At 37.0% G+C, this 25,747-nt stretch overlaps 2 protein-coding genes across 3 annotated transcripts in view; one reads left to right on the top strand and one right to left on the bottom strand.

Annotated features, from left to right (window-relative positions):
* Positions 1-5,424, top strand: part of tmem110l (transmembrane protein 110, like) — a 33,265-nt gene extending 27,841 nt beyond the window's left edge. The window contains exons 8-9 of one of the 2 annotated variants that reach the window (XR_015941196.1): positions 36-175; positions 3,616-5,424. Coding sequence is in view for 1 of the 2 variants with exons in the window: in XM_088645365.1 (XP_088501491.1) it covers positions 3,616-3,666 (51 nt within the window). In the remaining variant the exon portion in view is untranslated. The remainder of the gene's footprint in view (positions 1-35; positions 176-3,615) is intronic. The other variant, XM_088645365.1, reaches the window with a different exon arrangement.
* itih5 (inter-alpha-trypsin inhibitor heavy chain 5) lies at positions 4,275-23,617 on the bottom strand. The gene is made up of 14 exons (XM_088645364.1): positions 23,372-23,617; positions 23,226-23,273; positions 22,391-22,554; positions 21,684-21,797; positions 18,588-18,835; positions 17,380-17,549; positions 15,725-15,841; positions 11,737-11,908; positions 11,218-11,527; positions 10,145-10,701; positions 9,879-9,923; positions 9,039-9,155; positions 8,332-8,709; positions 4,275-7,065 (listed from the first exon to the last, which is right to left on the bottom strand). The coding sequence occupies exons 1-14, from the start codon at positions 23,477-23,479 to the stop codon at positions 6,761-6,763; spliced, it is 2,853 nt and encodes a 950-aa protein (XP_088501490.1). The 5' UTR covers positions 23,480-23,617; the 3' UTR covers positions 4,275-6,760.
* Between the last annotated feature and the right edge of the window lie 2,130 nt (positions 23,618-25,747).

Genomic DNA, 25,747 nt, shown 5'->3' with positions numbered 1-25,747 from the left:
TCGCACCTGTTGTGTTTTTCTTGGATTACATAAAGCACGCCACCAGTGGAAGGCCTTAGTGGGCCAGCTCAGGAAGCAGCCATGCCAAACCTGTGACCCACAGCCTTCAGTCTTAATTTTTGAAGGACACCCTGGCCCATCACAAACAGATGGTTGCAGTTGACTCCAAGAAAAAGTGAGTCAGACAGTTGCTTTTTCTCCACTATTTTATGGTGCATTTCCCTTGGAACACAGCCCTAAGGGAACCAGGCCATGTGAACCTTAGTTATTTAATGCCATTGTTTGAAGTTTTAGAAATCCCTGTCTATCCCCGTCATGGAAAGTTTTTGCCTCTGACTATCTTAAATTGTACTGACCATTGTTTGTTGTAGTTGCTTTGGAGCGTACACATAACTAGATAAATGTGTCTAAGACTGGCATACTGTACATAGATGTGCAAAACAATATGACTAGTGCATTTTTTTTCAGCATACCAATTCATCAGGCCCAGCAGGTTTTATGTTTCTTTACAATTACCTGCTTTAGACAAGGCGGGTAAAGGGTTACACAGGTGTAGTGAAGTAAATACTCATGTGAGTTACCTCATTAAGAGGCTAGTTGGACTAAAACCTAAAAATCCTCTATGTCCCAGGAATATTGCTATATTGCAGGGGTGTGCTGTGCATTTTCAAGTAAATCATATGGGAATAACCTGTTAATGTATTTTAACAAGCTAAAAACATCAACTGATTCTGGTCTAAACAGTGCCTGCTAAATTTCCAATCCCTAGTAGTTTCATAGTAGTATAGCACACAAGAGTACATTTTCACATACTGGGTGCTATACAAAGAATAAAACAAAATTAAGCCAAGAAGCAGTAATACTTTCACTCATTTCACTATTAGTATTTATCATTAGATAAGATACAAACTCTAGGTGCTTAACTGTAAATTAAAGTTTTCAAGAGCAGTAAGAAAAAATACTGTTTATAAAGTGATTGTGGATGACCTGACCAAGCAATTCGACAAAGCTGGATGTTAAGTTGTTTTTGCACACTAACATTTTTATTGCTGCTACAGTAAATGTTAATTATATTGTAACAATTGCAGATGACAAACGTTCACACATTCCATACCATAAGGACAAAGAATTTTACTTCAAGATTGATCTGTACATTAATATAGATATACGTTAACAAGAATTACAACTTTAGTATTTTTGAAAACTAAATTTCATAATCATTTAAGACCAGGTTTAAAGATGAAAAGACTAAAGCTAAAGGCTTCCTCATACTGTTCCAATGTGTTATTGCTTTTGCTCACAGTTTGAACCTTAATGGTTAGAAGCTTATACTTGTGGCAATCTTGACGGCACTCAAAAGTGAGTGGAATAAATAGTGGGTTCATTCTTTTGGTTCCAAAGTTGTATTATTTTCCTCCTCCACGCTGGGAATTTGCCAAGGAGCAACAAATCATCCCATTCAATAAGGATTTGAGAAGAATAAAAGTGACATTTAAATCATATTTCCATGGAGTGACGTTTCTGAGGAAGGAGTTGGATATGCATTCATTTCAATTGAGGTCATTTCCAAAGGCATGTTGTAATAGCAATGATTCAAATGCTGTCCAAAAGTTTTCAAACTCATGAGAGAACGTTTTGGCCAAGCATAAAGCTTTGTAGAGTAATATTATTTGTGATGCACAGTAGATAATCTCTGAAAGAACAGTGAAGCAGGAGATTTTCAGAGCCGATGTGAGATAAGGTTTATACCAACATGAAAGGTAAACCGAAACCGACCTTTCCTGATTAAATTAACTATAAAAAAACAACAGCATTTTTGTTGCTCAATACTCAATCTCAAAGGCAGTAATCTGGAAGCTTTTACCAGCCCTTAGTGCTGTCATTGCAAAATCAAATTTGAACTTTAGTTTAAGTCACTCTTAAAAAGATATTGTCAAACAAAAAGCCAAGGTTTGGCAAGTTCTCTGCAAAACAATAACACAATGATTTAATTTTACTTATTCGATTTACTAAAACATGGAATTGCCAGTTATGTAGTATTATGTACTCACACAGTTTGTAATTGCCAATTGTTCATGAACTAGGATTTTCAGACACAACCCTTGTACCTCAAGGTTGGAATGAGGGCTCTGTTGATAAACATCTCTAACATGCCTCTTACTGTACCCACATGGCCTCTTGACAAAGCCATTTGTTTCCTGCTGCAACCTCCACGGTGCCAGTTTACCACAATGCATTTTGACTGCAGGAGTGGTCGATCAGTGATGTCATTGCCGGTTGGCAGGTACCCGGCATGTCTCAAGAGACATGTGTGCTAAAGCTGAGGTGTGCTAAAGCTGAGCAAATCCTGGCCAGCTAATGCCCAGCCAACCTCAGCAGTGCTTCCGTTGGTTGTGTAGTGCCATTTACACAATTCCAGTGAATGGCATTGCTCAGGTTCATACAAACTTGTCTTTATTTATGGGGCTTTGCCTGCGCTATGAGTTTCCGCCTTACCTAGTTAAGCAACTTGGAAGCCCCCTGCATGTTACCACAGTGGTACATTTGGAGTGTTGCTGTTAACCTTTAAATGTTGTCTTTTCCACTTAAGGAAGGCAATATTAAGAGACGCATATTTCCTAATTTCATTTGCAAATTTCAATTTTGGGGATACAATTATATCTTAAAAATAGATCATGACAAAGGCACCATTGTCCTTAAAGGGGCAGTTTTCTACTATGGTTGTAGGAAATTGAAAGGATGGATTGAATACACTGACATTAACCAGTGAGTAATTGAATGCAATTGATTAAAATTATGATTTTATCCTGTTGGTGAATGTATTTTTTGTGAACGCATTCTTACTGTCTAGAAGGTGTAATAACAATGCTGCCCTGTATACACTATGTATTTCCCTGAGATGTGTGCAACCTTTTATCCTACATTGTTTAAAATTATTTTATTTAAGAAATTGTGAAGGTTTTAATTGGATTAACAAAAACTAAGAAAAAATTTAAACAAACTATATAAACTACCTAAAACAAAAAACAAAAAAAAAGAAAAACCATATGGTTTAAAACACTGACTCAAGTTCTCTTGATCATTCAGCTGTTTTAATTTTTCTTATTGCAGGAGAAAAAAATCATACTTTTCAATTCCAGAATATGTTGCGGTGTATATTGTACACAAATGAATGTTCCTTTCTTTTAAGGTAACCAGCAGATATAAATCCCTTTTTAAAAAAAAAAAAATATTTTTATGCCTCAAAACATACTCAGAATTTGGTTGATAATTGTATTGTTTTTGGAGGGATTGTGTGTTATACCTTGAAAACAGACCTGCTTTGATTTGTAAACCCTCAGGTACTACAGTGAAAAGTGTCTCTGTAAATCTAGCATCAAAGTTCCATTTACCCTTAGGTTGAAAATGTATAGAAAATGATTTTGTTCCAAGTCCCACAAATTCAACATATTAAAAATGTACGCACATTGTGGAATGAGTGCACACTGACAAGTCCACGGAAAAAAATAAGAAGACTAACCCACATTTTTTAAACAGTAAATGTGTGCATACACATATAATTAAATAATTTAATACACGCTGAAACTGCAAGTTGTCTCTTGTGCTTCGCTGCAGGTGCTGTTGACTAATGAAAATGACAACGATCTATTGGAAAAGCAAGCTTAACGGAGAGGCCCTCAAATGTGATTGGAGGCAGATAGAAAAGGCAAAGCGTCCAGCATGCCAAGACCAGTAGCTGCCCCTGTTATCCTTTGAGAGTTTGCTGCAGCTCGCAAGAATGGGATTGGTGAATGATAGTTCAACTAATGGAAGATAAACATAAAACTGTTCACATAAGATAAGAAACTTTAAAATTTGCAGGGTTTCTTGGGTTATAAAATATATACAAAGTTACTGTCTTATTGCTGCATTTGACAAAATGTACATTTCTACTTCACAAAACTGAGTATTTTTACAGTTTTGAGTTACTATCAAATCTAAGGGTTTTGTATTTGTTCATTTTTGTGTCACTGTGCTAAGTTGTGAATGTATGAATTGTGTATGTTCATACATGTATATTTTTGACCTACTGACTTCATACAGTGACATACATACTGCAAAAATACTGTTTCAGAATTAAATTATCTTTCTAGTGCAGCCCTGACTATAGTTTCTTTTCTATCCACATCAGATAAGATCCATTGAAATAAAGTGTGGTTATATAGCAAATATAGCACAGGCAAAATATAGCCGAAATTAAAAAATAACCAATAAATCACCCCAAACCAATAAAGTAAAGAAGTCACAGTAGCTGTAAGTTTTATTAAACATTTATGGTACATTTCAGAAACTGGTGCCAAATAGGAATATTTACTGATTTACTTAGTGCTAAACACTGCTGTTCTGCAGCTCTAATGTCGTTTAGGTTCACTTTCAACAAAATACCAATGTTTTATGATTTTTCTAAAGGTCTTTGTAAATGCATTAATTTCTGCCCTAGCTAATGTATAATAAAATATATTATACATTCTGTGACCCTTGGGTTAATAATTCTACAGATCAAAGCAGTAGGACTACAAACATTAGCAGTGTAGACTGCAGTGTTACAGGACTGCTTTAACAGGCATTGCTGCACATGATGTTTAAATCAGGTATGCCAGCTGGTGTTACAAATGGAGTTATTAGAGTATTTTGAAATCTTTTTAAAGCTTTTTATATTTTGTAATTTTTATCTATTTTGAATTACAAAATTAGTATCAAGGTTGCAAGTTTTACTTAATTTATTAAATGAAGGTTGTTGCTTTATTTACAACAACCTGTAAGTATTAGGACAACAAAGCCAAAAATTATTTTTCCTTTACAGTCAAACAAAAAGTTTCCACTTTTTATTTCCTCTTGCTGATCTCTTTTATTTCTGTATCTTTTGGGTCATTGTCACGCTGCAGAGTCAAGCACCCCAAAATAAATATGGCAGCGTTTTCTTCTACATACAGTAGGCAGACAAAATGTTTCTGTAAACTTCACAACTCATTTTGCTACTGCCACCACTAGTTACAGTAGATCATTAATTAAGATAAGTAACCCATTTCCAGAGATGACCATGCATTCCCAGGTCAAGATCTTTGGTAAAGGTTTAAAGAATGGAGAAGGTACCTGCAAAAGCTCCAAAGAATCCTTCCTTCTCTGTGAAGCACATGCTGTATTATACTTTATCACTCATTTTATGATCACAAATACAAATTGACTGAAAAGCAAAACTAAGTTTGGATCTTGCTGTTCTAATATGTTTAAGGGTGCAATGTACTGTATGAAGAAGAGATTACATGAGTTTTCTAATGATATATTGTACTTTCAGGTTCAGTACCATTTTTCTAAATATTCCAAAAAACTGAAGCTGTGTTAATCACTTTCTGTGTGTTCTAATAAAGATGTTTTATGATAAGACTTGTGCTGTTTTTAAGGTTTTATTAGTATTACAGTGATTGGACACTATTCATTTTAAAATGTTACTGAAAATCATTACACTACATCACACAATTAAGTTTTTTTTCATTTGACAATGTCTTTACCCAAGTTGGAATGCATTTATGTAGCCCTCTGACCTCCACCTTTTTTACCCTAATAATACTGTAATGGATCTCTGTTGAAATAATATGTATTATAACTTGAGAGCATCCCTGACATGTTAATGTGCAGGGTGTTTGGATGTTGCGAAGAAGGATTTGAAGATGTTAAGATGTCAAAGGTACATTTGAGTTAATTGACTGACCAACAAACTGGTCGCAAACTCAAAACAGAAGCTAATGGCTAATATTGTAATTAAACAGGGAAAATCTTGGTGCAACATTCCACAAAAGAAAAGGTCTCGGTGCTTAAAGTTTGTCCTCCTAGTGAGGATACAGATTAAATCAAAATGTTGAACTGCCTGTTAATGACAAATTAATACCCCAGTGCATGATTCCAAGTTTTACCTCTGACAAAAAAAGCTGTTAGTACTGTACGTACTGGGTTTGGAGTTTTGATTTAACCCATACCTACAGTATGTGTCAAGATGTGAATGACTAGGTGCAGTGTGAAAGGATCTTTGTCCAAGCTGTATGTCTCCTCCACAAATTTAAAACAAGTCTTGTGTAGACATTAGAAACATAGATTCATATATTTACCTGGAATTTCATAAGAAGCTTCGCTTGTGTCTTGTCAAGAATACTGTATACTCACTCACAGACCTATCATAATGGTGTATTATAATGGTGAATTACTTGGACAGAATGTTTGTTCACACACACAGTATGATTAATTTCAGGTGAGTGGACAAGCTTATCTTTTGCACAAATGCTGCAGGGAAAAGGCATTTATAAATGAGCTTGAGCTAGTGATCCAAAGTTTTGTAGTTCAGTTCAGATCACCAGTGTATTCAAGAAAGATTACAAATGTTGATAGATGGAAATAAGACTCTTCTTAAATCTTGAGTCTCAAAGGGAAACATATCTATGCATATGATCCTTTTTACACCTAAGGAGAATATTTTAACATGATGTGAAGTGATGTGTAATGTGGTTTGTTTGCTTCTATTAAAGCTTAGCTTTTTATATCTTTTATACCTTTATGTTAAAATAAAACTTTCCCAAAGGTGCCCAATGAGTTTCTTGATTGTCACCAGTGGCTTAAATACTGCATTCATCAGGACAATGCAAATTGAATTTACCTGCAGAAGGTCATAGGAGTTCCTGAGACCAAGAGCAAGCTTTGTAGTTATCTGATGCTGCCACATGGCAAGTAATCACAGTCCATTTGACAAATCGTGTCCTAGCCCTGTGTCAAAGAGATGAGATACAAGGTAATCCTCATACACCCCATCAATCAGTTTAGCTGCGTTGTTCTTGACAAACCAGCAGTCCACCTTATGTTTTCCACTGTAGATCTTCCGCTGCTTCTTCACTGCTGGTATCAGCCTGCCTTTTATCTTCAAAGCAGTGCTTGAAGCCAGTGGCTCATTCTCTGCCTGGGTCTCATTCTGCAGGCTTTTAAATGCTGTGCCATTCAATGGCATTTCGGTTAGTCTCACATCCTGATAGAGAAACTGGCCTGAAAGATAAAACAAAAGGGTTGGAACAACAAGTAGAAATTCCCAACAAGTAGACATTTCAGTGATAGTTTCTATTACATCCCTAAATATAACAAAAGGAAAAGATTGTGATCAGTATTTCTGTCTTGCACTCCTGGGCCCTGGGTTCAATTCCTGGGGTACTCTCCATGTAGAGTTTAAATCTGCTCTTTTTGCTTGGGTTTCCGATGGGTGCTCCAGTTTCCTCCCACAGTCCAAAGACAAATGGCTTCTGTAAAACTGGCCCTGTCATATGATGGAAATATTTTTTGATTAAAAAAAACTCTCCATCGTATAACTCTGCTTCTCCTCCAGTCTCAGACCTTTCATCATAGACGCCTTGCATATTCACTAACTATAACTATGGTGTGAGTGTGTGCATTTGTGTCTGTGTGTGCCCTGCAGTGCCATCCAGGGTGTGTCCTGCCTTGGACCCAGTGCTTCTTGGGATGGGGTCATGGCTCAAAGCCTAAATTGGATAAGCAGTTATTGAAAGAGATGTTAATAATAATATAATAATAAAAGTACTGAGACACCACCTCATCTCTGAAGCTCTGAATCTCTCTGAATCTGGCCTGAGCATTCATGGCCTCCTCTAAAGACTGGCTTATTCCAATATACACAAAAGTAACCTCCAAAACGTTACATTTCATAAAGAAAAAATTGCTTTGTCTGTAAAGTTAAAAATGTTTGTTGCTTTACTTTGCCAATACTTCTTGAGGGAACTGTATATATCCCATCCTTTTTGCCATATGATGCATTAGCATAAGTGGTGTGAGTTGACCGTCCCAAATTATTCCTTTTCTTTGCTGATGTTTCCATGATGACCTACAAAATTTCCTACACAAATGCAGCAGTTTTATTACTGGTACTTAAAGACAGCTGGACATTGTATTCACCAAGCAATCTGTCTTTAGAAACTCTAGCCTGGAGTCTAAAATCTATAAAAAAAAAACTAAACAATCACATTCAAGTGTCAATAGCTCTTTGTTCTATATAATGTTTTTTAGAACTCGGAAGTGCCTTAGGACATTATGATTTTTGCTATAAAATGTTGTTGGGGGAGCTTAATTTCTCAGCGATGCATATGGCATACAGCATTTATCAATGCCAAGCCCAGTGAGCTTTGATTTCAGTATTAAAAAACTACCAAATGTGATTATAGACTTTTAATTATTATTAAGCCCAAAACTAAGATTCTGAATTCAAGCAGATCAAGGGAGCGATGTAACATTATTGTAGCATACCTAACAAGCCATGCGAGTCACTAGACAATCCTTTGCTGTTTGAGATGTAGAAGCCCAGGTGGTCTTTTTGGTATGGAGCTGGATTCTTGTACTGATGGACCAAGATGACAAAGCTGATTTGGTCCTGTATTGTCACAGTAATGTTGGACTTTTCCACTATGGATACAGCCAGCCCATCACTGTCCACCATTATGGTTTTATCGCAGGGCAAGATCATCCTGTCCTTGCTGTCCAGTATGACTTTCCGTGGAGTAATCTCAATGTATGAGCGCCTGGGCTTGTCAACCATGATGGTAATTGTGCTGAAATAGGTCCGCTGTTTCTTGTGACTATTAAGTGGTGCTGGAGCACCAATTAACTTTCCATTCACAGTAACACCTATACAGGGATAAAAAAACAGTTTTAAAAGTAATGAATTTCCAAAATATTTTTGCTAGTAATTACTGTCTTAACACATGCAATAACATAAATGTAAGGGTGACCAACGTTAAACGTTAAAACAGCCACAGTTTCCGTGGTAGAAAATGTGCACGTAATTCAATTTCTGTCACATTACCGAATGAAAAGAGTACAGAAATATAATGACAAAAACTGTGTACACTGTAACAAAAGCAAATGTTGCTAGGAATTTTTTTAAAATCCTTCCTGGATCCTGTTTGCACTTTTTCATATCAGCAAGCATTTTGTTCAAAAAGAGGTTTTCTTACCAGATTTGCTATGGTCGGATACCAATCTCAGAACATCTCCTGGTTCTCCATTGATGTTAAAACAAACTGCTATCTTGCTCAGAGGAAAATCAATGACAAAATGTGGATCTCCATCAGCTGGAAAGCAAGAACAATGGACTAGTAAATTGAAAGCAAAGTGCAATATACAGTAAAAAGCAACATAACAGCACCTCATCAGTGCCATTTACTTTACTAAAGTGTCTTACAAAACAGAGCATTGAATCAGCTTAACATGGATAGTAAACAAAGATGTCTGTACAGAAACTTGAATTCAGGGGTTTTAGTCAACACTTCTATAATGTGCAGTACATTGATCATTTGGGTAATGCAAATATGATTATGGCTCTCAACTAATATTGCTGATTATTTACAATATTATATAAAAAAGAACAGGTGATTTATAATTACGCTTCTTAATCTTCTAAACCACAGTACTTCCAAAAAGATGTCAAATGCTGTATGTTGCATTTAAGTATAATTTTGCACTGAAGCTGATCTGTTCAAGTTAGTCTGTTTTTTAGACTTCCAACTTCCTACCATACTGTACAATATATCAATTAAAATATGTGAAGAACTACTACTTGGGAAGTAAGGTGAGTAAAGTGTCCTTTAAACAATTTTAGCGTTGATAATTATCATTTACAGGCAACAAAATTACAAGCCTTTCAGTGCTTAAAAGGAATGTTGCATTTCTCCTCCAAGTCTGCAGCTTAGATTAATGAATAGGCTCAATGCAATCAACACAGATGTTTTCTGTCTTTCCACAATAAAAGTGTAGCAAAAAACACAATCAGGTTATCAGGTAAAAAAAAAAGTTACCTGAAGTTTTGGAAATGGTTATTGTTTTCTTCCTAGAGTTTGTAGCTGCAACAGAGCAAAAATAAATTCATATCAGAGGCATTTCAAGGGAAGTAAAAGGGAACCAATATTTTATTTCTTAAATTGAACTCAAACACAAATGAGACAAGAATATTTCTCTGGTATACGGCCCTGGTTGCACACCTTCAGCATATGTAACAAAGGAGGGATTTTTATACTAATGAAAAATTGGAATTTTAAAACTAAATTACACCAAAATGTTATACCTGGTTGCTCAATGTTCCGGATAAGACTCTGTGGTTTCTCACTGTATGTCCCATCTGATGGCTCTGTAGCACTTTCTGGAACTCCATCCATTTGAACATCTGGCTTCTCAATCACCAGTGAGGTCAGAGGTGTGAGGAAGTTGTAGGTTAAGGACAGGTTTGTGGCCTTCTGTGAAAGATTCTCCTTCTCTTTGCTGTTGGTGCTTTGTATGCGGGACCTCAGCAAATCCTTCACACTCAGGTACCCCCACAGTCTCTCAGTGTAATCGTTCTCCATAGACACTCTCTCCAAGAACTCCTTCATTGTTTTTTCAGTTTCTTGTGCTTTATCTTTCAGTGGCACATCAGTCTCCAGCATGATGCTCTTGTCACTGCTGCTGGCAGTGACCTGAACGTGCAATACGTCTGCATTCTGGTCAGCAAGCTTGCCTGCTATCACAAGTTCCGACCCATTGAAGTAATTTGTGAAGAGGTTCTGCGTTACATACTGCACGGTGTCCTCAGTGTAGCCAACTTTGATGCTGGACAGGAGAGGGGTGCCGATTTCATCGTAAAATCTAAACAAAAAGCAAGACAGGATTAAGCAAGATCCACTGGAATGTTGGGAAATACTGGAAACATATCTTCTCAGTGGTTAACATGGGTATTAACAAGATCCACTTTTTCTTCGATTGGTCTACAAGGGGAAGAGTGTTTAAGAATTCTGAGTTTTTTCTTGAAATTGGGCAACATAAACAATATAAATCCAAGACAGTAATTTCATTACTGTATGGGGAAAATCTATTGTCATTTTTGTATAACAATATATAATTAGTTGCCACTTTAGAACCATTCTAAATGAAATACGTCTTAAAGTGACCCTTAGATCTGCAATTTAAATCTCAAACATCTCATCTAATCCATATTGAGCCCAGGAGCAAAGGAGCTTAAAGTTTCAGTCAGAACTGTGCTGATTGTTGAACACCCAGCAAAACTGAACACCCTGAAGATTCACAGTTCAGTTACAGTACATTTACAGTACATGTACTTGTTATGTAGAGGTCAAAGACCCAAAAGATGTGTGAATCACAAACCCTTTCAGCATCGTGCTAGCATCTGACTCTTCGTGAATGCGGCGCATCATGCCGCAGTTTTCCAGGGCCATGCGCTCCAGAAGCCTATAGTCTACGTCATTGCCAATGCCTATGGTGAAGATGCAGAACTTCTCCTGCACTGCCTCCTTTGTGTTGGTCAGAATACTGGGAGACTCGATCTCCCCTACTGTGGGCCGCCCATCGGTTAGGAAGACAGTGAGGGACACCCTGCTCTGAACACTGTTGTCACTGGCCAAATAACTACTCAGTAATGAAGATCCTGTTTGGATGGCTCCATTTATGTCAGTGCCTGGAAAGACAAAGTATTCATTTTGTTGAACACACTGAAATATAAAATGCAACACATTTATACATGTGGTGATATGCACAATATCAAAAGCAATACGATAATATAGGATATTAAGGTGAATGGTTTGCAGTTCAATTGGCATTGCATTAGACCAGCAGCCTAAGAAAGTATCTGATGTTTACAGTTACCACTGAAACCAGAATGTTTACCTCCAGTGGGGGTCAGAAGGTAGATGAATTTCTTGGCATCACGAATATTGTCTGGTGTAACAGGTACTAGTTTTCCTGGCTTCCAGACTTTAATGCGGTTGGAAAACCCCACAAAATTAAAGTGATCCTGAGGCCGGAGGTCTTTAAGGATGGTGAGGAGAGCTTCTTTTGTCTACAAGAGAGAACACTGGAGGTGTTACACATCCTTTAGTGAAAGAATAACCATAAAACACATGTCCAAATGAGGATACAAGGTGGCTAAAAAAACAAGATGACTGTTCATTATAAAACATGAACATCTCGATACAATGCAGCATCACTTACAATAGAACTAGACAGAGGAACAGTGACCACAATCTGGGAAAGTTCTGGTATAATTGGGAATTCCAGTTACCTTGAACCTGGGAGCTTTCAAAGAGTGTGCCTTGTTGAAATAGCCTTATTGTTGCTTTTGACCTTTTCCTACTGTCTTACCCTTGTCCTGTCTGTGTTTCTCAGTCTAAACTACGTATGTGTGAGAGTGCCTGGTACAAAGTTTTCTCTCTTATCTGTGTGCGTAAGTCTGTCCCCTGCAGCTATGACTTTATTGCCTGTAGACAATGTAAAACCTGGTGATGATAAGCTGTAAAGTCTTTCTGCAGACATGATTAGTAAATAAAAAAATATCTGGTCTGTTTATTATTAGAGTGCATACACTTGCATTATATTTTCAATACATCTAAAATACACTGTACATGACAGAAACGTCTGATAGTTACTGTTAGAATTATCCATTTGTCCTTTATGAGCTACAACCAAGTATTTATCAAAAGAGAAAAGGAATGCTGAAGAGCTGGATACAAAGGCAGAATCATTACACTTATTGTAGGAATTCAATTTTGATTCTTAACAGAAACATCAAAGAATAACTATACATACAACAAGAAGTATTTTCATCTTGTGTGCTATAATTAATCTTGAGTTTATCCATTTAGAAATGTTAGATAATTACATCATTTACATACCTTATTAGATTATAATTATTAAAACATCTTGCATGAATGCAGTTGGATTAGTTAAGATGAAAGTGTAATATTTTATTGCTTAACTTAAAAGAAACAAATTTAGCATGCAGGACTAAGGGCACATTTCTAAAAACCAGCAACTAACTGTATGATGAAATTAAACAGTTAAGAAATTAAAAACATACAGTGGACTCTGGAATTATTGGCACCCCTTGATAAATATGAAGAAAAAAGTCATAATAAAGTAAACCACATAATGACAAATATTGAATACTCATGTTAGGGGAATATTTGTCCTTTTTTTCTAAAACATTTTTTCATTTCATGGTTCAATTGTAAACAAGTAATGCTGTTTTACTTGAAAAACATAGGTGCCAAAATTATTGATTATATCAAGATCCATTAAAATACAATCAAACACATCTGAAAAAATAATATATTTATTCTTGCCTGAGTTCAATTGTGTCTTAAGGAACGGATGTGTGTACTTTATTGACTTTCCGTTTCTCTATAATATAAAAATGACTCACAGAAAACCTTTCATCATCCATCAGCATGGGGAAGGTCAAAGAACTAACAACAAAAATGAGGCAAACCATTGCTGATCTTCACAAAGCAAATAATGGGTACATAAAATAAGTAAAACCTTAAAAATACCAATATTGACTGTCAGAGCAATAATTTAAAAATTCAACTCCATTGGAACAGTGCTTAATTTTCCAGGAAGAGAACGCAAGCCCATCTTGTCCCCACACACAGTGAGAAGGATGGTGAAGGTGGCAAAGAAGAAAAATCCAAAGGTTTCAGTTAAAGAAAGATTGGTTGCATCATGGGGTAATCCCGTCTCAAAAACAACTATTAGACGACGCCTCCATGCCAACAAGCTATTTGGAAGGGTTGCCAGAAGAAAGCCCCTACTGTTGTAGAGGAACAAATTGAAGTGCCTGGGGTTTGCCAAACGCTATTAGCACTTTGACTGGGAGCAGGTGCTGTGGTCAGATGAAACCAAAATAGAACGTTTTAGCCACAGTCATTACAGGTATGGTTGGTGTAAGAAGAGGGATGCCTATAACTAAAAGAGCATCATACCTACTGTAAAATATGGTGGGGGGTCTTTGATGTTCTGGGGCTGCTTTGCTGCCAGTGATCCTGGGGCCAAGATCGATAGCATCATGGATTCTCAAAAATACCAGGATATTTTGGACAAAAACCTGGTTGCCTCTGCAGGAGGCTGCGTCTTGGACGAAGATGGATCTTTCAGCATGACAATGATCCAAAACACACTTTAGAATCAACAAAGAAATAGTTGGCAGAAAAGAAAATCAGTGTTTTGCCATGGCCATCTCAGTCCCCCGACGTGAAACCTATTGAAAACCTGTGGTCTGAGCTGAAGAGGGCTGTCCATAAGCACAATCCCCCACATTACAAACCTCATGGGTCTGGAAAGGTTCTGCATGGAGGAATGGTCTAGGATCCCACCCAATGTGTTAACAATCCTGTTACATCCTGATAAAGCATTACAGGAAAAGACTTCCTGCTATTATCCCTGCCAAGGGAGGCTCCACCAAGTACTAAAAACAGGGGTGCCAATAATTGTGTTTCTTTTACTTTGGGGAAAAAAAATTATAATGTAATAGTTCTTTTTTGTCTTGGTTGATTCAATTGAATCATTAATTCAGGATAATGAATTCCTTATGTTGGAAATATATTTCAGTGCTTAATGAACTCTTTATTTATTTTATATTTCTTTTTTTCTTCATACTTGCCAATAATTCTGGAGTAAACTGTATATACTGTATATACAAAAAACCCTTGCTAAAAAGCTAACAAAAGATAAAAGTTCTAGAAGACTGAAATGATCCTTAATCAGTGCTTAACTTCATGATAGGTTAAAGGGGAATTTTATAAAGTTAAATACTGATTTCTTTCTTTCTTAGGAAGTTCAGCAATATGATATAATCTCCACAAACAACACACAGTGGAAGATCACAACAGAGAACAATTGCTTTAGTCCACAAATATAAATATTCTGCACCATTACAAAATGATTACAATCTGAATTTGACAGCGGCACACTGACTGCCTCATTGTCGTACAATTAAAGCCTTCTTGTTCTGTACTTCATAACATTACGCTGTGAGAAGAAATCCCTCTTTCCATCTTCCAAGAAATACAGTTGGGAGAAAGAAGACACTGTGACTGGACGTGTCACGGACTATGAGCCTATTTTCAACCGCCAACTAACTCTATTGTTTCCCACCACTGCAAAGCTCTTATTATACTGGCAAACAGTTCACCATTATTACTGGTTGGAAAAAAGTATTCAGGCACTAGAATTGAACGTATTCAGCCTGTGATTTGTTGGTCTAGTGCGGGGGTCTCCAACCTGGACCAAGAGAGCCTCAATCCAATTACTCTTTTAAGACACTTGTTTATAAAGATGGGCAACACCTCCAGTCTACTGGTAAATCAAGCAAGTAATTTGATCAAGCAATAGAACTGTGGTCCTCAAGAACTGAAGAAAATCTGTGCTTTAATGATGACCTACAGAACATACTGGATTGGACCAGAATTGGAAATCCCTGTTTCAGTAGGTCTGCTGTTTGAAGGCTGTCTGGAATACATAAGCATTGCCTCTTGTTTCATGAATGCAGTTAGATTTTTTTTTAATCCCGAGAAAGCAATGTTAAGAAAAGCAGGCAGCTCATATTAAGAAAGGTCAGAATCAAGTTATTCTCATTGTGTCCCTCCTGCCAGGCAAGAATAATGTTCCTAAAGAAGTCATGTCCATTTATGTTATATATGTGCTCCTCCACCCAAAGAATATAATGTTGTTTAAGAAAACAATCAGCACCAAGTTTTGAAATTATATATGACATGTATACATATAACAATTATTTTAAAAACCATCACTAAGGACAAAGATACATCACAATGTAAAGTAAACCTATTGAACTTTATCACAGATCACTGAGAGGACTTACCTGTCTGATTTTAGTTCCTACCATGGAAGCGCTGGTATCAATCACAAAAACAATATTCTTAGGAACAACTGGTAGATCTTTTGGCGCAAAGTAGTGCACGAAATATCCATTTAAGACCTAGGAAAATGTAACTGTTAGAAACAGATTGTAAACCTTAACAGAAATGAGAGTAACTGAAATGCATTCTGCTGATTTGTTTTTTTTTAAATACACAAAAAACTCATCAAGACGCTTTTGGAAGGATCCCAGTGAAGTGTTTTTTCCACAACAGCAGGAGCAGGAGAGTGTGCATAACACTCCTTAAAGTGTTCTGCATATGCTTCCACTGTAGGTGAAACTAATGTAAACCAGCTTTCTAGTTCTAAATCTTCATTTAGCATCTTCAAAGGATTATGGATGTTTTCATATGCCAGTCCCCAATAAACATGAATTGACTACATGGATAAGATAAATAGATACTTTATTTATCCCGTGAGGGAAATTGCAGAATAAATGATAATAAACAATACATACAAATACACTGCTTAATCTGAAATGTATCAGCAAATATGCATTAGCCATGTCACATTCTTCATTTTTTTGTTCTGGAATGTGTGAGTAGAAAATCTTGGAAATAAAGGTGGGTGGGCCCTAAGAGACAACTGCAGTAACTATCTGCCAACACACACATAGCTACATGTGCACAGTGCACAGTGATATAACAATGTCTCTGCCATTCGGTCCAAGGACTCTTCAAAGCACATTTTTGAGATCCCCTTCATGGATATGATAAAATGAGATATGGTGTTGCACACAGTGTGCACAGGTAAAGAACTACCTCATCCTGCACTAGACTCAATTTTGTTTAAAACTGATTTTTTCTATATCCCTCAATCTAGAATAGACATTTATTTTTCATGTCATTTCTCACAGGTATGAACCCCACAACCAAATAAAGAGGAGAATGAAGAATTGCAGGCGGGCTCCCCTGACCTGCCCACCTTCGAGCCAATCATCTTTTAACACACCATGGCTCTGTACAGGAGGTTCAGCCCCTATTGGAGGAGAGGTATGTCTATCACAGACAGTACTACAAGCCTACAAGCACTCAGGAGGCCTCAGGAGTCAGTGTTGGCCATATCCTCACTTATCCTGTCCTGTCCTTGGGGGTGCTGTTCTTCAGGAATGCCAAGTGTAGTCAAACAACGACATGACCCAGACTCAAACCCATGATAATGAGTTCAAACAGAGCTCCAGCATGTCTTTACTGCTTGAGACACTTGGGAGGCTCCAGTAGAAAGATAAACTTGAAGTTACTAAAAAAAGACAATACTTTTATTTATTCACTAATATCAGCAGTATGTTATGACATAGATTCTCTCTGTTGTTGTTTTTAATCTTTGAGGGTTGAGGAGGAATTTGTCATAACACAGCTGTTCTTAACCAGCAAGTCTACTGTATGGTGCTCAGCAATTGGAATTAGTGGAATTAGCTGATAACTGAACCTTCACTTTTCCATTCTGCCACTTGTTTGAGGAAAACATTAAAATTCATAAAAGCCACTTTTAGAAGACTGCTTAATAATGCAAATGGAGGTCTCTGAAATCTCTGCAGTTCAAGCAGAGAAAGCATTTGCATGAAAATGCATCATTAGCATTTGGTTTTTAAGAGTTTACCTGGATATCCCCAATTCCCAGCTCTCTCTCCACATCATATCGGACAATGAAATCACCCAGAATTCCGTTCGTTGCTATTCTGGCTTGCTGTGCGATGTTTGGGCTGAAGGTAACTTTGCAGGAGGTTTTATTCTGTTTGATAACAGTTGAGATAGGAGGAGAGGGATTACCTGAATGTAAAGGAAAGTTTAAAATTGAGTATGGTATGGACCAGGATTTAAGCAAGCAATCATGTATGAACTACCTCCAACATTTCAAGCATGTGAGGTCAATATTAACTTAACCTGTAGCTCCAAAACTAATGATTAACCAAGGAATTTATTTATGATTCATTAATCTGCGGGGCATGTGTCGCAAACAAAGTAAAAAAGGTTCAACTCTTCACATACTGTACTCCCAAGATATCTGTCATTCATTGAAAATAACATTGAAAATCATGTTTAATATTTTTAATTTGCACTAGTGCCTTAAAGACTACTTTTCCATCTTAATATAGAATGTTCAATCCTTACAATGTGTAACAGTCACACTAGCAAATTACAATAATAGAAAATTACAATAACACAGAGGGAAGATACTGAAACTTCTTCCTGTGATGTGCCCTTTCTCAGGTAAGTAGTGCACATAAAAAATATCACAGAACACCTAAAAATGTCTGCTTAGGATTGGGACAGGTTGTGTTGACTGATTTCTTTCAATCAAATGTGAATCTAGATTCTCTGTATTTCTTTGTGCTGTGCTCCCTTCTTGTCCCATTATAAATTAAACGCATTCGACTTTTGAAAGTATCTATTTAAGCAATTTTAGTACATATTCCTTTGTCAATTACTTTAATGAATTTCAATAACAGTATAAATAATCAATTAGACAGATCAATTGATTATGTGGAAATGTATTGCTTTTTACTTTGTCCTAATGCTTATGGAAACTATAAAACACAGATAAGCCATGAAGTAGTAAAACTAGAATTATTGCTATACAATACATTTTACCAGCTGTTTTTATTGTCCTATTTGTATATTGACAATATGTCATAAATATATGCACAATTTTTACACACCCTTTTCTGTGGTTGTTAAAATCCTGTGCCTTACGAAAGTACAGCCGTATCGTTTGTAATGAGAAGTACTGAGATCAGTTTAACATGAACAGCTGCATCTGACAAGCCTATAGTTTGGCCGTAATTGAAATCCCAGAGCCATACTTACTGATGGATACAGAAGCTTTCCCATTGGCGTTCCTGAGCGGCAGCACTTCAAGGTGCGTTATGGCGGAGCGCTCCAGGATCGTCACGTCGACTGCCAGCCTGCTCACCAGTTGCAGAGGCCGCACACTGGTCACATGTTCATATTTTCCCAGGCGTCTTTCCAGTAACTCCTCGTAGGTCAGAAGGAAAATGGCCTTATTTTTTCCAGGTATGCTGGCAGTAATTCGAAAGGTCTCTACCTCGCTTTCACTACGTGGGGGGGCAATACAAATATGAAGCACTTCAAGGAATAAAATCAGAACACTTGAATATCTGTTACACAGAATCCAATCCCATTTACTGTAAGCCAGCAGCCATATCACCCTGCAACTCACAAATGGCAGCCTACTGAAGCTCAGCAGGTGTGAGCCTGGTCAGTACCTGGATGGGAGACCTCCTGGGAAAAACTATGGTTGCTGTTGGAAGTGATGTTAGTGGGGCCAGTAGGGGGTGCTCACCCTGTGGTCTGTGTGGGTCCTAATGCCCCAGTATAGTGACGGGGACACCATGGACTAAAATCTTTGTTGGTACAATTGTGTCTCCATTCTTAAAAGGTGGAACGTTTAAAGTTATTCATTCAATCTCAGCCCGCTTTCCTTAACTGTTTGCATGTCTGAAATTATTATCCTTAATTTTCAAAGTTTAGAGATTTACAGTATACATAAAAAATCACCAAGTTATAAACACAAGATCCACATGGATGTATTCTATCACTTCTATTCCTTTCTGACTGTTCTTATTACTTGAGCTTCAATCTAAATTGAAAAACCTTGGGGTTATATTCGATACTGGCTTAACATTCAACCCACATGTGCAGCATATTGTCAAAATATCTTTTTTTCACCTCAGAAATATCGCTAGACTACGCCCTATGCTATCACTAACTGTGGCTGAAAAGCTGATCAACACATTTGTGTTCTCTCGAATTGACTACTGTAATGCTCTACTCGCTGGGGTATTTAAATCTACTTTGAACAAACTGCAGTATGTCCAAAATTCAGCAGCCAGAATCCTGACCAGGTCTAGTGCAAATGATCACATTACTGCTATCCTGGAGTCCTTGCACTGGCTTCCGGACAAATTCCGTGTAGACTTTAAAATCGTCACGCTCACCTACAGTATAAGGCTCTGCATGGCTTGGCACCTCAGTACCTGTCTGAACTATTATCGTCCCACTCCCCACCTCGCAACCTTTACTCTTCTAATTTTGGTCTCCTTACTGTCCCCCAAGCCCGTCTACATTGTATGGGTGACAGGACCTTCTCCTGTTATGCCCCAAGCTCTGGAACGCTCTCCCCAAGGATATTAGAGAGTCACCTTCTCTAATCTCCTTCAAATCCAGACTCAAAACCCTCTTCTTTAGAAAAGCCTTTACTTAGCTGGTTCCATTCTTCAACCCTCTGCTTTTCTTAGTACCACCATCCACAGTCTCCTCTGTATATTGTAATTGTGTTTTATCTTGTGTATTCTTTTTATTTATTGTTGTTGTCATCCTGTAAAGCACTTTGAGAAGCTTTAAAGGCGCTATATAAAATGAAGTTTATTATTATTATTATTATTATTATTATTATTATTATTATTATTATTATTATTATTATTATTAAACTGGTTGAAAAGACCAAGTTAATGAGAACTTCTTCTCCAAAAAGTGCCTTTACTAGCTCGGTTAAGAAGCCATTATTGACCATTTCAATCATACCAGCTTCTGTTTTCCCCATTACATGTATATGTATAAATGTGGGATTGCCCAATAATTCCAGCTTTTTTTATGTATCTTACACATTTCATTATAAAGTTATCTACTTGCATCCGTGTCTTCAGTATGTAGTCTATAGTATACACCTAATGTTAAGCTCTTAAATGTTCCTTTTTCCAGTTTAACACACATACTGTAGATTGGCAATTCATTTTTTGAGAAATAAAACACTGTTTAATTTTATATTCATTCCTGTAAATGAAGTCCAATTTCTTGCAATTACTCCTCATGCCACTAATGTTCAGGAATAGATCTGCAATTTGGTTTAAGCTTTTTCTTAGTGATATCTTGTAACTCCTGACCTCAACAGAGTAGCACTTTGAACTCCCTGTCCCCTAAATCCTTAGGTTAAATACTCCTCAATTACACTATACACATACCTTCCTCATAATTGGTGCCCATCTGGTTCAAATGCAATTTGTTCTGCTTTTACAGCTTTCATTTCTTCCAGACAAACTCGCCTTGTCCCATCAACCTAGACTGTCTGCTCCACTATTTGAGCCTCAGGATAAATCTCTATATTCCCTCCTGCTTTCCTGGGCTTGCATGTGGACTACTTGACCACACAACTGTAGACGTTTAGCTCCTAGATTTACAAGCTATTTCCTTATCTTACCTAGAAGACCAGAATCTCTAAAATGACAATTGAGAAGCAAAGACATGCTTTGGAATTTTCTCTGAAAATGCTGGGTTCTTAAAAAACAAGTAACAAAATAACCATGTTTTGTGGTGTTTTATTAGATATCCTGCAGGTACAGGTTGTCTGCTACATGGGGAAAAACAGTGTTCCTTTAGAGTCACCTTTATTCTCAACCCTAAAAATCTGCTAATTACAGGATATGGTGACTGCTTTTCACTTAACAAGACAGCCAAGTGTCGTGAACCCTGATCATTAATCTCATAGCCTGTTAATGTCAATCCTGGAGTAGATGTCTTGACAACATTATTTTCAACTGAATGGAGCTGGGTGTGGTACAGTATCATTATAACAATCATACTTGTAATATTTATTAATACTAATATAAATATTGGAATATAGTAAAGACAGAATGGCCTCTAACTGCCATTTACAGTTGCTTAAAATACCAAAAATGCATAACACTAAATACATAATATCAAGTGCTCTCATCTTTTTAAAATATTCTATTAAAATTCAGTATTTTCAGTTTATGTTCCAATAGTAATGTACACTCCAGTACAGACCACTATGAAAACCATCAGGTTTTCACACATCAGCAGAGTTGTTAAGAAGATTATGACAGGTTTTCAGTGGTGTCCTGTCATTGGTTCTGACATCCATACCTTTTTCCCACTTTGCCATCTTTCCCAGGATTAGGCAATCCTTTCTTCCTGATCCCCTTAGATTTTTTCTCTTTTGCTCTCATTTCACTTGGGTAAACTCTTCCACCAATTATCCTGAAATGTAAAAAGAAAAAATATACACATAAGCCTGAAGTCTCAGTCATGCACCTTACATAGCACATGCTATGAGAGGGATGGGTCAGGCCTCCATGTGACTGCTGGCCTGCAAATCCATATGGATTTGTAGCTCTCACGCTAAGATCGCTCCCTTGGGCTGGTGGTGGAAAATTGCCCAGTGATAATTTGACAGTCCTCTGTGTGGCTAGTCACTTTATTGATCTTGGCTGGGTGACTCAGTAGAATTCACTTGTAAGGTTCACCTCAGGAGACTAGGCAACAAGTTCAGAGGTTTTATCAGGCATGCAGCATGGACCGAAATAGCAACTTCAAAGATGTGAGAAAAAAAGAAAGAAAGAAAGAAAGAAAGCACAAAATGGGGAAAAAAAAGACCGAATCAACAATTCACAGTCTTAAGTCAACATGTAGAAAAACAATGTAACCAAACCTATGGATAGCTGAAGTATTGCAAGGTCTGATCTCCACACTGACACTGAACTTGGACAGCTTCTCCTTATTCTCAGTAAGCATTAGTCATATAATTACATTTTTCATCTTGGCTAAAATGAATACGTCTTCTGGATACTCACATAGTAAAGTTCGAAACGTAGGCTGCAGCAGGGATTTGTATCTGGAAAAGACCTTCCTTTGCATCTGATAATCTGTTGAACATGGTGCAGGACACAGCAGTGAAAGCATATCGAGAGATGATGGTGGTTTTCACAGTGAAATCCTGAATATGGGGCTTACTCTCCTGAAAGATTAGGCACAGAAAGAATAGATTGGAAATTGGAGTGAAACTGCAACTGGTTTATACATTTGGTCAGTAGGCAACCACAAAAATATTTTTCAAGTTCTTATTAAAAGTACACATACAGGTTGTTCAAAGCTTTTATAAAGCATTATTAGATCTTAAGAGAATCCTATTTCTTTCAATACCCTTATATTAATCAAAATATTTGATCTTTGTCATTCCTTTGCAATATGTTGTTAACAGCAATTATATAACCTCTGGATATTTACGATAAGAAATCCTTTATTGATCTAAATAAAACCACATCAGAGCTAACACACTTCACTTTCTCTAATTCTCCCACACATGGGCAGGGGTGGGATAGGATCACACTCCTTAAAGTCATAGGAGGACTTTCATGGACTGAGAGTAAAAACATCTTTTTTCTTTAACATGTTTTTATTTCTTAAAGCTGAGCCCAAATAAACTGCATTCCTGTAACATAGTGTTTACTCTACATAGTGTTTCACAGACAGTTCACATCAAATGAAAATTCTAAATAAATTGCATATAAATTGTGGATTGTGTGAATAACAACAAAACTAATAACACAAACACCAAAACTATCTTGCGTTAGAGGATGTCTGTAAATAAATAAATGTCTTATGTACTGTACTTTCAATTCTGCTTACCTTTTTTTGGTGTTTGCTGTTTGCCTGTCTTGGCACTCTTTGAAAACCCTGTAAGAAAAAAAAAGACAGAATATTCCAAGCCTGTTATATCCTTTAAATTGACGAGTAACAAGGTTATCAGTGTAAACACATTTTAAATAACTCACACTATCTGGCTCAACCTCCGTGAAGATGTCATCCTCAGAAGACTCGGGATCGTCATATTGACCCAAGACTAAAGGATTTAAACACAACAGCAAAATAAGAACAGTCATGGTGACAGCAAGACCATGTGCTCATTAAAGAGTTTAAGAGTACAACGCGAAATTCATACAGAACAGAATCCGAGATGGAGAGGTGTGAAACAAAATAGCTCTCATACAGAGGACTAGAAACTCTTCCAAGTTACCGCCCACACGCAGATGCTTAAGTGCTGGGCACTCAGACAAGCTGACTTGGAATTGAAGTATTAACTCAGCAAACAGCTGACATCCGCCGGTTAGTTTTCTTCTCATTTGAAGGCAATTTTTAATAACGTTCCCAATCTGGCTTTAAGAAATCCGAGCATTTGTTTATATTTAAAGCAATCTTCACCCAGTAATCGTTTTACACACATTTTTAGGTGGAAGTTGTTTCCATAAATCAGGATATAAAATGTGTAATCTAAAATTATAACACAATGTAATAATAAAATGCCGTATTAAATAAAAACATAAATGTACTCCTGTACATCTTCAGCACAGAACAAAGCAAGATGGAACTTTTGTGGTGACTGCACAAATCGCTAAGGGTCTTACTGATTGCTTTGCATTTCATTGTTTCATACAAGGTGTGAGTTAGAAAGCGGACCATGTCGGACGCATTGCAGACACCTACTAATTTGTCAATTAAACTGCTGTTAAGGTATTTATTCAAATTCGGACATCGCAGTCTGAACAGCACAATGTACTGTATGTAAAATAAATGTTGAAATGCACCATTTTTCTTTATGCTTTTTGCATAGAAGCCCTAGTCACGTTTTGACCTCCACCTAGCGACGACTAGATGTAGTGTAAGAGAGGAAGTCACAATTGTCTGTAAGGGACCGACAATTCCTCCCAGCCAACTCTCTTAAAGGAGCTGAACAGCTATATATCACCGGCCCGTTCTCATATTGTGTTTTTATTTGTCTCCCAAGAGCCACACATGTGGCTTTTTGCTAGGTTTCTAAATTACATGTTTAATCTTGTACAAGAATGGAGATTGCAGGACATTTTTGTTACTTTGTTACTAAGGCAACACCATGCGTCCACAAATGAATAACCTGCGTGGTCTCAAGAAAGTCACATCGCTTTTTTCTAGATTTCTAGAGTCCTGCAAATCACCGGATTCTAAAAAAATGGTAACATTTGTAAGTTAAGCAAGTCATTAGTTCAATCAATGGAATCATGATCCTTGAAGTATAAACATATTTTTGATTCGATATGAGTTCCAAATTATTTTTTTTCAAATCACCTTTTTAATTGATCATAAACATGTCATTACAAGTTTTTACAAACTTATTTTTCGATCCCTGTAAACCTATACGAACCAGTAGACTTGGACTCCAGACTAAATATTCCTTATTTCAAGAGTCTTCAACCCTGGTGCTGGAGACCTATTTGCTTTAAGTGAATGTTGGTCCTTAAAGACAGCAGGGTCTTCAAGTTTAGTCACAGATGATCTGGAACTTACAGTAATTCAACAATTTACCTACTTACTTGATCACTGTGAAGTTTTTCAAACTGTTCCAGCTGGGACTCCCCAGGACTAGTTTTGGCCGCTCCTGTTCTTGATGGTGTTGTCTGTATTGCCTGTCATCATAGTGGAAGCAGATTTCAAGCCAAGACATGGAACAAATGCCTTCAAATTCGGTGACCTTCCTGGAGACCGCGCCTGAGATATTTATTCAGCATGATAATAACAACTTAATGAGTCTCATGAGTGTCTTATGGGGAATCTAATTCATGGTTCAATTTTTGTGATAATACTGTACCTGTGTGATGTTTGTTCAATAGTTCAATAAATATAAATAAGTTCAATAAATACAAAAATACAACCTGTGGTGGAAGGAACCACCCATCCAGTATCTAAAAGCTTTTTTTCAATTCAGGGTTGTGGGGAAACTTGAGAATATCCCAGCAAGCAACGGGCACAAGACAGGATAAGCCCTGGAAGACATATCAATCCATCACAGGGCAGACAGACACAAACACAAACACTCACACCAGGGCCAATGTCCTATAAGCCAATTAACATACAGGTATGTCTTTGGATTGTAAAAGGAAACTGAAACTCCCAGCAGAAATGCATGCAAATACAGCAAGAACATACAAACTCCACACACATAGGCCCCACATGTGGAATTGAATCTAGCATCCAAGAACTGTAAGATCACCATGCCACCCACAAGAAAGATGTTGTTTAAACTTAATTTATCCGTCTTTATCAATTAATCTACTCTGAACTTCAGGAAAGCATCTACATTCAAGTTTGAAGCTTTTATTGTAGAAAATTGTTGAGAT

The sequence above is a fragment of the Lepisosteus platostomus genome, chromosome 9, assembly GCF_059453375.1.
Source record: "Lepisosteus platostomus isolate fLepPlt1 chromosome 9, fLepPlt1.hap1, whole genome shotgun sequence".
In the NCBI taxonomy this organism is placed as follows: domain Eukaryota; kingdom Metazoa; phylum Chordata; class Actinopteri; order Semionotiformes; family Lepisosteidae; genus Lepisosteus; species Lepisosteus platostomus.
Note: the sequence above shows the minus strand (reverse complement) of the source record. Positions and strands in the feature narration are given on the sequence as shown.

Bases quoted from the DNA above. Each gene is read 5' to 3' on its own strand.
- itih5 (XM_088645364.1), bottom strand. From the start codon at position 23,479: ATGACTGTTCTTATTTTGCTGTTGTGTTTAAATCCTTTAGTCTTGGGT. The intron at 10,702-11,217 runs GTTTGTGATTCA...CTTTTTGTTTAG, and splicing joins GCTAGCACGATGCTGAAAGG to ATTTTACGATGAAATCGGCA. The intron at 8,710-9,038 runs GTAAGAAAACCT...ATCCCTGTATAG, and splicing joins ATCCGACCATAGCAAATCTG to GTGTTACTGTGAATGGAAAG.